Source organism: Brassica napus, chromosome A5 (assembly GCF_020379485.1).
Source record: "Brassica napus cultivar Da-Ae chromosome A5, Da-Ae, whole genome shotgun sequence".
Lineage (NCBI taxonomy): Eukaryota > Viridiplantae > Streptophyta > Magnoliopsida > Brassicales > Brassicaceae > Brassica > Brassica napus.
The window spans coordinates 13321226-13334375 of record NC_063438.1 but is presented as its reverse complement, the minus strand read 5'-3'; the positions used below and the strand labels follow the sequence as shown (position 1 = coordinate 13334375).

The window sequence follows — 13150 nt, the reverse complement described above, 5'->3', positions numbered from 1 at the left end:
CAAACAAAGGCCACCACTTAAGCCTCCTTATCAGCTCCAAAATATATGGCCCAAAGGTATTAAAGACATGGTCAACACTCTCTTTAATAAGCAGATTTCAATCCCTTGAAATCAGCCTTTTGACCAGTTATGATTTATCTTAAAAATCCTCTTATCATTTAATTCTTTGATTCTGAAACCTTTGTACACGAACTATATATAAAGTTCCTTCAACTCATTGGAAAAGAGCAGACTTGAATATTGAATAGAAAGTGAGATTTTCTCTTGAGAGCTTTTATGTTTGTTCTTGTTATTTCTAAGTTATATGAGATTCTTTCTTAGGATCCAAGTGTGGAACCTTTATCTTTGTGTGTGATTCACTTAGGTTCTGGTTCATGATTTTATCTCAAAGCTTTTCACATCTTTGAGTGGCGATATTCATTCCATTTAAGCCATAGGTTTTGATTTCTTGTGAGATTAGCTAAGGTGCGATTCTGAGGCTGTATTATTTGGTATCAGAACTAAAAGCTCCTATCATCTATCTTTTTGTTTTTGTTTTTGTTTTGTTTTTCATTATATTCTCAAAAAAGAAAAACAACCAGAAAAGTATTTTATCTCTTTCTTTCTTTTCTGTTTTGTTTTTTTAAGTCTCTTAAAAAAAAGATATATAAATAGAAGTTATATAGTTGCTGGTGTACTACTTGGTTGAATACACCATTTGAAATGTACACATGTACACCGAATGTGAATTGATATCACTCAAATTACCCTAAGGAGTGATTTTACTCTCTCTCAAATAAGAGGTTCAATTGTAGTACTTAGGGATCGAATCCACAGAGAGCATGGACACACAATAAACTATAGATATTAAGATTAATCTAGGCAATCAATATTAAAACAGTAAAATATTTGAAAGCGAGGTAAACAAAGTAGTTGTTCGATTGGTTGATTGAGGTTGTAAACAATTAGGAGAAATAGTAACCCTAAGTCTAGCAATCATCTTTCCATCAAACCCCAAATCAATCAATCGAACAATTACATTGCTTACAAACCTGCTATTTACATTTAAATATCATTAAATCAACCTAGCTTAATCAAACTGATTAGATTTATTTGGTTATCTAGCTCCCTGTGAATTCGATCCCTAAGTACTACAACTCGACCTCTTATTTGAGAGAGTATAAATCAAGCCTTAGGAAAATTTGAGTGATATCAAATTTGGCGCCGTTGCTGGGGAGCTTTGATCGCCATTAGATCTTATCTAGTTAGATTTAGTCTAGCTTTTACTACTGTTCAAAAAAACAGATAAAATTTTTTTTCTTCTGTTTCAGGTACATACATCTCAGTATCAAGAACAACAATGAAGAGAGGATTTTTGGGTTCTTTAAAGAAGGAGCCTGCTGGTTTATGCATGATCTGTAAGTCTACGAGGGAAGTATCGAATGACACTCTCCAAGCAACAATGATCGACAGCGTGAACCAGAAATCGATTGACAGCAACACATCGCCATCAATCGACATTACTTGCGAGACGACAAAGAAGGTCGAGGGGACTGCCATCCCTGATGATTCTACTGTCACTGAAGAGGACAATTTTAAGTTGAAACCTATATTCATAACTCTTATGGAACAGCGTTCCTTTCATGGCTTTCCACACGAGCAAGCAATGAATCATATTGACATGTTTGAGGGATTGGTATTGTTTATCTTCAATGAAGTCCCTGAAAACCACCACTTCTGCAAACTCTTCACATGCACCCTAGCTGGAGATGCAACTCACTAGTTCAATAAACTACCACCAAGATCTCTCACTACCTGGAATGACATGAGAGATGATTTCCTCAACAAATTTCTCTATGATGCTGCAGGAAATCTAGAGATTGAGATGGAATCTCTTAGGAGATATGTGGTAGAGGGTGATGAACAACATGTGTCTGGAGAGTTGAGCAGAGTAGAGGAAGCTGATACTGAAGAATCGACCTCAATGTTTACCGACGGCATAACTTCAAAGTCTACCAACGGTAGGGCTTCGATGTCTACTGATGGCAGGACTTCAACATCTACAGACGGCATGACTTCAACGTCTACCGACGACACGACTTCAACGTCGCCAGACGGTGCGACCTCAACGTTGACTGACGCTACGACTTTAACGTCGATCGATGGTACAGCCTCAACGTTGACCAACGACACTACGTCAACGTCGATCACCGGTACGAACTCAGAATTGATCGACAGCAGCTCAGCAGCGATCGACAGAGACTTTTGTCATCGATCGATACCGCTCGATATCTCTGAAAAATCGAGTTGTCCTCAGGATATTGCAGACTCGACACTGAAGAGCATTGATATATCAAGTTGTTATCCTGACCCAGATGTAGGCAGCGAAATCACCATGGAATATTTCTTGGAGCTAGAAGAGTTCTTGGAGTTGGAGGATGAAGAAAAGGCTGAAGACTTGTATTCCGGTGGAGAAGTCACTATGGATGACTTCTTAGTGCTAGAGGAATGACTTGAAAATATGGATCAAAATTCGAAGAAGAAGCTTGATGACGATCAGCATACTTCAAGAGGAGAGCTGGAAACTTCAAAGGCTAGCATCGATTAACACCAACCTGATGAGATTGATCGACAACCACCCCACATCATCGATCTACACCCACCTAACATCGATCGACACTGCCAACCAATTATCGACCAACACCACCCACCTAATATCGATCGATGTCCATTGCTAGAAGTTCTGTCAAGTTGCATAATTGAGATGGAACCGATTAAGGAAAGGATGTACATGTCTAAGGCCTCACACCTTGCTGTCCCTAAACATCAGAGACCACCTATGTGGACAGAAGAAGCTGATGGGTTTCACAAAAGACTGAAGAAGATACATGATCCTGTGAAGTTTGTGGTTCCATACGCTGTATTTGAAACTGATTCTCCTATCCCACCAGATAAAGGTGTGCATCTGAGTTCTTACATTAAAGTATTGGATGCTCATCAGCACGTAGAAGCAGCATCGATTGTCACCGACCAGATACCATCGATCGACACTAACACTTTACCATCGATCGATGCTACCACTTCTCCATCGATTGACTGTGGGCGCGTATCAGAGCAGAAGGAGTTCAACGTGTGTGGAAATATTTTTGATGGAGAAACTACCACGTGATCAGACAAGTCTGGGAGAAAGAAGAAGAGGAATTGGAAGAAGAGAAAAAGGATCAAGGACAGTTCTCAGTTTTCATTGATTCCTTGCTTCTCAGATGGTGTCAGGAAACCCAGAGTGCGCAGCAGATGCTTCTCACAGCCATTTGCACGGATTCGAGCACTCCTTATTGCTGAGATGATAGACAAAGGACAAGAGTCTATAGAGGAGGCTTTCACACAAGAATGATAAAGCCTCAAAGAGTAGACATTGAGACTTGTTTTGGAGCATGTTCTCATTATCTTATGGACTAAATCAGATCTCCAAAGTGAAGCTAATGACTTAAAATAAACGCTGAGTAGGAGGCAACTCACTGTTAGGTTTGTTTTAAATTTAGTTTTATTTTCATTTATTATTGATTCTTTGTTTTCTAATGATTTCAGGTAAAAAACAAAGATGGATGAACAGTAATGATGGTACTGTAGCAACCGCACTATAGCAAACAAATCTTTCGATACTGTAGCAAACAAATCGATCGACACTGTAGCATAAAATCGGAAGTTACTGTAGCAGCAGCACTGTAGCAGCCACTGTTCATCGGAAAAAAATCAGAATTAGTTTTATAAGTTATCTATTACTAACTTTTAGTGTTTTATTTATGTTAGGTAAAAGAAAAAAATCCGAGGAAGACGAGTTTGCACGAGGATCGACGAGGCTTCGCAGCATCGATCGACAGAAAATCACTAGCATCGATTGATCGCCACTTAACTGTGTCGATCGACAGAGCTTCAAGAGTATTAATCGCCACTTAAATGTGTTGGTCGACACTCAAATCAAAGTCAGGTATACCGGTTTTTCCTTGTTAAATATTGTCCTTATGATTTATTTCCTCACTGATTTTAGACTATATAACACTGGAGATAGTGCTGTTTAAGTATGGAGGAGGTTCAACTAATATTGTGTTTTAGTTAGAAAAAAAAACAGATCCGAGTATACGATTGTTCAGTACATCGACTGATGAGACCAGCTCGATATCAATCGACAACACTTCATATCCAACGATCGATTGTCTCTTTATTGTGTCGAATGATTGCTCTAGCCATCGACCGATGAGATCATGTCCCTATCAGTCGACATCACTTTATCAACAACGATCGATTATCATTTCATTGTGTCGATCGACACTGAGCATATCATTGTTCTTACTTGTTAAATTATGTACTTATGATTATTTCTAACCATAACTCTGACAATATATACATTGGGACAATGTAATTTAAGTCTGGGGGATGTTTACTGATATTAGTGTGTTCATAAGTCTTATCAAAATATTTTAAAAGAGTTTTATTGCGTCAAGAAAGTGATAGTGAACTTATTAGATTTCTGATTTTTATCTAACCATTCTTTAGCACCATTCTAGACTTACTGATTGTAGATAGTATTAAAGATATTAAAGTGGATCAACCTGTCAACTATTCACACTTGCTGAGATTGTTTGAAGGAACCAAAGCTGACCTCCAACACTAAACCTGACACAACTGCTTGTCTTGAGGCTTGGTATACATTGGATCGGATTCTTCAAACAAGTCTGGAAGGTAAAGTCTTGTGTAGATTTATCACATTTTCTCTCTCTATCTCGATCCTAGATTTATAGGTTGAGATATATAAAAAAAAGAGAAAAAAAAGAAAAAAAAATATAAGAAATATAAAATAGGTGTTAGTTAGGTGGAATCCGAACATGACTTGGTGGCTACAACCATTAAGGGTTGCTTCATAAGGATTCCAAAAAAAAGAATTTGAACGGGACTTGGTGGCGGCAATCATCAAGGTTTGATCACATGAATTCTTGGATATAGGTCAAAAAGAAGTGAACAGGACTTGATGGCAACCACCATTAAGGCTTGATTCATGAAAATTTGTCGAGTCTTGGTCAATAATCTTGTAATATAAGCAGATTTTGACTAAAGAGAGAAATTAGTAGATAGAAATGATAGGAACTAACTTTTACCTGCAGATCTAGATACTTGTTTGAAAATCCTTGAATCTTGTGATCGATACTTCCAAGGTAAAGCCTGCACTTTTATTTATGCTAAGAAATGAGGTTGGTAGAGGAAAATGTCAGACAGGATTTGCTAAGTTTTTGGTTAGGTGAATTTGGTTGCTAAGCTAAGATATGATATAATGTGCTTTTGTGATTAGGAATTCTTAGATGTGGATTGCAATATTGCAGAGGTGATGATTCTAAGTTTTAAATCATGTAAGGAAATTGCTATTACTGAGAATTAGACAGAAGATACATTCTGCTTATGAAGTCAAGGTATGGGAGGATCCATGGATTCCAACGAACTCCATGAGACAAGCTGCCCCCATAGCACCAGTGATGCATCCTAATATGAGAGTAAGCAATCTCATTGATCAGAGATCGAAGGATTGGGATGTGGGATTATTGGAGAACTATGTTCATCCTGAGGATATACCACTCATAAGGAGTTTGGCCATAAGACCAAATCATCGTCGTGATACTTTTTGCTGGAATATTAGGGATATATATTCCACATCGGGAATTCTAAGGGACATTAAGTAATATATAAAATGATAGTGCCAATCCACTAATCACCAATTGGTTTTAAGTTGGAAGCCCATAATTAAACTCTAATCTAACATGGTATCCGAGCCCAGATCCTAAATACCCTAAACTCCTAATTAAAATTAAGAGACATGCATCACAACAGAGACATTTACATAAAAAGATAACTTACTCGTCATTTCAAATCCACGCAGCCAATTTCTTCCACAAATGAGAGCTTGTACATTTGATGGAAGAAGCCGACTCCTATACTTGCTAAGAACACGTCTTCCAGCATTGAATGACGACTCAGAGGACACGGTTGTAATGGGAATTGAAAGAACATCACATGCCATGCGAGCCCGCTCTTTAAACCGTGTTGCATTGTTTTTCCAGTATCTCAAGACATCTATAGTCATAAAGGAAGACATATCTAAAACCGGTTCAGACAAGTACATATCTAAAGCTGATTTTCCTTTTCCCTCCTTTGAAGAAAAAAATGCATAAAACTCCTGCATTTTATAAGCTCAATATCGCCTCCAATAATAAGATCTAACTTTACCCGTGGACGTAGTCTTAGGGATTAACCACGTTAAATATTTGTGTCGTATTTACATCACTTTTATTCATCTGTTTCCGTATTTGTTCCTTGTCACGTCCGTCACAACACCGGACATCATCCTTAATACAGTAGAATCTGTTTTGTCCATTTCATATAATTATCTGTTGAAACTTCTCAATACTTATCCACTCATTTTAATATGTTACTAGAACTTGATCCGCGCACCCGCGCGGATATTCATTTTTGGTTTGCAAAAAAAAAAATTATCTTATATAAATGGTAATATATGTTATATATATATATTAAATAATTATTTAATATATTTTTGAACACAATCATTTTAGAATTTATAATGAATAATTTTATTTTATTTTATTTTTTGATCCGTCAACTGTTACAACCCTATTTTAAAAATATAACTCGTGTGTTCGTGCAAATGTATTTTTTTATGGATCAAAATTTTAATGTAAAATAAAATGGTTATCTATTTTTATATTTGATTTATACGATTAAATAATTTAATATATTATTTAAAATTTTGTGGTTTATATTATGTATTTTTATAACACTTTTATGTTTTTTAGACGTAGTTAATATACTAAAATAAAAAATAACCACCCCATAATAATAAAATCTTGTTACATTTTTGATATTGATTAAGTATAATTTATCGTTTACCCATATTATAGGAAACATTTTTTACATAAATAAACATAATTTGTTATACTTTATTTTAGAAAAATGCATTAATTAAACTATAAAAGACAAGAATACTAAAAGGTAGGTAAATTTATTACTTCAGTGATATTCAAATGTAAATAACTTTGAAAACTAAGGGGCAATTTATATTGGTACTTCTCTCTTAATAATAGAGATGGTTTATTTATGAATTACCACCATTTTATATTGTTTTGTTGGAAGACCGACATATTTTTACTTTTCCAAATCCTCCATAGAGTTCCAATTGGTAAGTCTTGTACGTGTGATAATCCTGAAGAGGTGCTGCATGATATATATGCTTGTAGCTTTTCTTCTAGTGTTGTTTGAGAACTTAGGAGGGGGTTAGTGAGAGATTGATTTGTAAAGATTGAAGAATTTTAAGATTCTATTGTTATTGGTAATATGATTTTTAAATTTCTAAAGAGTCTTGTGTTATTGGTGTGATGATTTGTAACTCAATTCAAAATCTTTTGTTATTCAATAAGTTGTGTATTTTGTGATTTTGTAATTTTATTAAATTATGGTGTTATTGGAACAATGATTCTTTATATTTTAACTCATGAATCACAACTTTCAAAATATTAGAGTTAACTATTGTATTCTCAAAGTTGAGATGACAAAACCAATATCTTTATCAGACAAGTATATATGATACGTGAGAGGCAATATATAATGTGGAAAAATATTAATATAACCCATAATTTTGTTATTCATAGAAAAGCTACGAAAGAGATTCTAATGTCAAATGACATCATATCAAAATAACGAATCGAAAAATTAACACCATACACATGAAAAATGAGTTACAAATTATTCAGAAAACTTGAAGCACATGAATCATTTTATTGATAAATATCTCACCAATTATATTTACCTTGAAGTAGGGAACTAGGGATAAAATGTTGTGATCTCACTTATCTTTCAGCTGTTGTAACTCCAGGCTTTGCCATCAGATCAGGTGTTCAGGTATTTAGTGCTCATAAGACTTTGTTGAAATTTTCACTGATAATGAACTTTTGATCTCTTGAATGTGACTTTTATGTACACATATTTCGAACCTTGACCAAAAAAAAAAATATGGCCCCCACTTTTCAACGCATATATTCCGGGTATCTCTTAGACATGTCTTCATTCTAATAAGATCAAAAAACTTTTCAAATGAGCTTGGAATGTGATCGAAAGTGCTCAGGATCTTCTTTCAAAGCATTTTGAATGTAATCATAACCAATGTTAGTGATTAGCCGACGAACGAGGCATTGTATGCGATTGTCACTCCTCGGATAAGTTGTTGCTATATTATTTAACACCACCAGCATAATGTCTAAATCTGTCTCGTCTTCTTCCATTTGGTTTGCTTTTATCTCAGCATATGTTTGCTCGTCTTTTTCAAATGTACTCTCCATGATAAAACACCTACAAAAGAGTTTATTATTTAATAACTGAAATACACGACAAATTTTTAAAAACCAATATACCATGTAAAGACAAGACACTAACAACAAAGTCGCATGGATCATTTTACTCATGAACACTAATAGCAATAAAATAACAGCATGACGACATTTTATTTTGTTAAAAGCAGTACCGGTCCGTCCTGAGATATTCATGGTCCCATACCAAATATGAAACTGAAGCCCTAGATAATATATAAAAAAATATCGATAAAAACTTAAGTTTATAATAAAAAATATAATATCCTCAAAACTAAAAAAAATTATCAGTTCTTAAATATAGATTTTCTTGTATTTTTTCTTGCAAAATCATCTATCAAATTTTTGTAATCAAGGTTTTTGATTATATTTTTTTCAATCGACAATATAGTTAAACTATTTAACTTTTCTTATGAAATAGTTGACTGTAGGTAAGACTTTATCAACTTCAGCTTCGAAAAGTTTCTTTCGTCTGTGAAGAAAAAAGTTTAACCTACAAAATAATTATTCAAAATCAGTTATTTTCCTTTTTTGTTGTCGTCATAATTTTTTTTCTTTTTTTTTTTGCCTTTTAATCCACTCATATTTAATAACACAGAATATATAAATTTTATTTACTTTTGTATTATAGTGATGTCCCACAACTGTCTTTTCTTATCGTTTATATACACATAACAAATTATCAAATTGATATAATTATAAGTAATGACATTGAAGAAAATAGGTCCTAAAATTTTGACAGAAATAATAGGTCCCATATGTTTGTATCGTACGTTTTGGGTCAAGCCCGGGCCTGGTTAAAAGCAACAAAATATATATAAAAATCTCATCATAAATATTTAAGAAAAATCCAGTTTGATGTCTATAAATAATGAAAACAGTTTAGAATGATATTGTAAAGAAACAAAACAATCTAAAACAGACAAAATAAAACAAATACCAATCGGAGTTGATAACTTGATATTGCTTTGGATCCAAACATAGCGTTCTTCTATTTACATATCAGTGAATACATCTTTCATTCATATATAAGGAATATATATAAGGGCCACCGGTTTAACTTGATACGCTGATCCAAATTAGGAACCTCTTACATAGGATCATAAACATTGTTTTTTTTTTCAGCTTCTCTTTTCTCAACTTATATTTGTTGCTTTTGTTCTCTCTCTGTTGTGAAAGTAAGGATCTTGCTGGTCATCATTACCATAGAATTACTTTGATCAGTGTTTATCTCAACTGAACTGCTAGATGCCTCCGTTCGAGATAGTTTCCTCGAGACGAGTTTTTCCACACGCCTTTTGACAACACATTCTGCGGATAGTTGCTGCACATATACATCATCACTGATGTCCTCAAAGTTCAAGTTTTCTTGTACTTAACTATCACCAAACGTAAAGGTGAGAGCATCCGTAGTATCACTCAACCCGATTGAAAAACTACCATTAGCAGTTGTGCAGTCAAATATGATTTTCAAATCATCAAACTGGTGTCTTGGGATCACCGTATTTTATTTCGGTTTTCCGTCGATTTATTAACAAATTTTTATAATTCAATTTAAACATGTATTTCAATCAAAATTATTTTAATTAGAGTTTTGATATTTTATTCGTTTTTAGTAAACCGTTTAATTCAATATTTTTATGGTACCCGTTTTCGAGAGAGGAGGAGACGGGTGTTACAGTTTCCTTGTGCGATATTCACGTTTAAACGTTTTGAAAGCGTGTCAAATATTTACTACTTATAATTCGGCTTGCATATATGCGACGCCTCTTATTTATTGATTTAATAAGGTGCATATTTACAAATTACTCATAAGTTGAGCAGCATTGGCAGAATAATAATTGGTAGATGAGGTAGCCTCGAACTGAACTTGTACCGTCAGACTATCATCAACGATAAATCCCTTGGCTGGATTTTGGAGATCAGTGAAAGACACGAACTGTTCGAAGCCAGAACCTTCTCCTGGTGTATCAAACCATGATAGAACTTCCAAGAACAAAAAGAAAAATTTAAGTGACATTATATGATGTTAAAGGTTATAGACAATGTCCTAATCATATAATTAAGTAAGGTTAGAAAAAATTACTTGGTTTTTGGAGATGTTTTGATTGTTTTTGGTCGAGAACTCGCAGCTTGGCTCGGACATAAACCTTTTCGTAAGTTTTCAAGATTTGGTTTTCACTTAGAATTACATAAAGAGACAACGAGTTTCCTTCTCCTGCACCATTACCGTTTGGATACACCTTAAATGCCCTGAATAAACAAATAATAAAAGGTTGATTAGTTGAAGATTTACTAATATATCTATTTTCTTTGTAACTGATTTGTCGATATCTACATGCCTCATTTTTCTCACCAATTTTTTCCTCCAACAGAGAAGTCATCAGATATGTAAAAGTCTCTGGTCAATGTCGAGAATTTCATAAGCTTCCATGAGTTAGGCCCATAAACCGTCTTATCGATCGACAAGATCTCCCATTGGTTAAAATAAGGATACACCGAGATGTCTACTCCAAACACACATTGGTCATCGTCGAAAATGTACTCTTTATCTTTAGCTTTAAATTGTTTTGTTTGAATAAAATTTGGACTTCCCCAAGTTGTCCTGAATTGATGGAAATGTCTTATCTCTGTGTCTGCATATATTATATTGGTGGCTGATTCAAGAATTATTTTTAGCAAAGAAGGAAAAAATAATTGAAGAAAAGGAAGGAAAGTTTGTATGTACGAAAGACTGCAAATTAAATAGAAAAATATAGTTAAAGAAATTATTTGACAAAAAAAAATAAAATCTATCTTGTTAAACATATGAACACTGATTGAACCATTTAAATAGAATACAAGAACATGATATTATTTTACAATTTAAATAATATTTTTTTTCAATTTTGAATATTTTCTATTTTACTATAAAAAAATCCTACAATTTCTTAATACTTATTTCTTCAACAATTAATAAAATTAATAAATATTATTAAATTATTATAATTATATATTATTTCAATTTTAGTTTTAAAATAATATTGTTGTAAAATATGTTAATCTTTTACATATACAACAATAATATCTAAAACTGAATAAACATCATCAAAACTACAATTTCGTTTTTATAACAAAATTATTATTTTTAACTAGCAAAATTAAACTTTGTTAAAATAATATTTCCAATCTTTTAATGCGCCGATCAAAATCTAGTCTTGTAGAAATTTTAGATGAACCGAAAATCATTTAAAAATAATATTTCCACTCTTTTAATGCGTTAGCATGGGCGGTAATAGTCATTTTTATTATAACGTGTGAAGAAAAATCAATATCCATTCTTTGAAAATTTAATCGATTGTCCTTGTTTAGTTTATTATTGTTTTAAATGGTAATTGAGTTTAACTTGAAAATAAATATAAAATCAAAAATAAAAGTTTTAGACATTTTTTTTTGAACTATAAAAGTTTTAGACTTTAAAAGTAAGTTATTTTAAAAAAAAACATACCCATGGATGTCCAGTATTGATCTTTACTCTTGCTATAGACCAAAAACCTGAGATCTGCATAAACCTCACGGTTCTCGCCAACCAGCCCAGAAGGATCTATTGCAACATATGCAGAGATCCAATCCCCTACGCTAGTCTTGTTTCCAAACGGTTGGAGAATAAAAGTCCTATACATAATTTTCGGTAGTTTAATTGAAATTTTACTACACAATCTAAAATAAATAAATAAAATTATACCAGATACGAAGAAGAATTTAACATATACCAGTTGAATCCTCCCACAGAGAATGGACGGGTCTCATACTGCAAGTTTGGAGATCTCGTCATTAGTTCGCTGCATGATTCGATACGCACGCAATAAGCGCTTGGTGGACGAGTTCGCATGAATTTATGTTCGGCCGAGAGCCTAGGTTCCGCACCATTAATCGCTGCAAGCCTCGAACTCTGAGGGTTACAAGGCACTGCGCTGTTGGTTCCCTTGGTAGGTACAAGACTTACCTGCATGGTGGCAAAGCCCGCACAAAAGAAACACTACAAGAAAACAGCGACATACTGAGGGAAAAAATCGTCGGTATGTCGTCGGAATAACGATATTCCGACGACATACCGACGAAAAAAGTCCTCGGAAATAACTCCTCGGAAATTCATTTTTCCTCGGAAATCCCTCGGAAATTTCCGACGGAATTCCGAGGAAATGAATTTCCGAGGAAATTCCGAGGACCACAAGTTCGTCGGAATTTCCTCGGAATATTCCGAGGAAGATGTCGTCGGAATATCCCGAGGGATACACTTCCTCGGAATATTTCCAAAATTAAAAAAAAATATATAAATTTATTTTTTAAATTCAAATTCGAAAATATAAAATTAAAATTGAAATAGAAAACATCTTTAAAATACAAAAAATAATAAAATAGTTTTTATAAATAAAAAAAATGTTTTATAAATACAAAATTAGTTATAATAAATATAAATATTTTTATAAATATGAAATCATCCTTTTATAAATACAAAATAGTTTTTATAAATACAAAAATAATAAAACAGTGTTTATAAATCAAAAAAATGTTTTATAAATACAAAATTAGTTTTAATAAATATAAATTTTTTTATAAATATGAAATCATCTTTTTATAAATACAAAATAGTTTTTATAAATACAAAAAATAATAAAATAGTGTTTATAAATAAAAAAATGTTTTATAAATACAAATTTAGTTTTAATAAGTATAAATATTTTTATAGATATGAAATCATCTTTTTA

General features: G+C 33.1%; 2 protein-coding genes across 2 annotated transcripts; one reads left to right on the top strand and one right to left on the bottom strand.

Moving 5' to 3' along the window:
- The first annotated feature begins 1804 nt into the window (after window positions 1-1804).
- On the top strand, window positions 1805-2491 carry LOC106377865 (papilin-like). Its single transcript, XM_013818091.1, has one exon. The coding sequence runs from the start codon at window positions 1805-1807 to the stop codon at window positions 2489-2491; it is 687 nt and encodes a 228-aa protein (XP_013673545.1).
- Window positions 2492-9988: 7497 nt separating this feature from the next.
- Window positions 9989-12412, bottom strand: LOC106379270. The gene is made up of 5 exons (XM_013819275.3): window positions 12155-12412; window positions 11890-12056; window positions 10759-11038; window positions 10489-10655; window positions 9989-10388 (listed from the first exon to the last, which is right to left on the bottom strand). The coding sequence occupies exons 1-5, from the start codon at window positions 12391-12393 to the stop codon at window positions 10201-10203; spliced, it is 1041 nt and encodes a 346-aa protein (XP_013674729.1). The 5' UTR covers window positions 12394-12412; the 3' UTR covers window positions 9989-10200.
- Window positions 12413-13150: the final 738 nt, after the last annotated feature.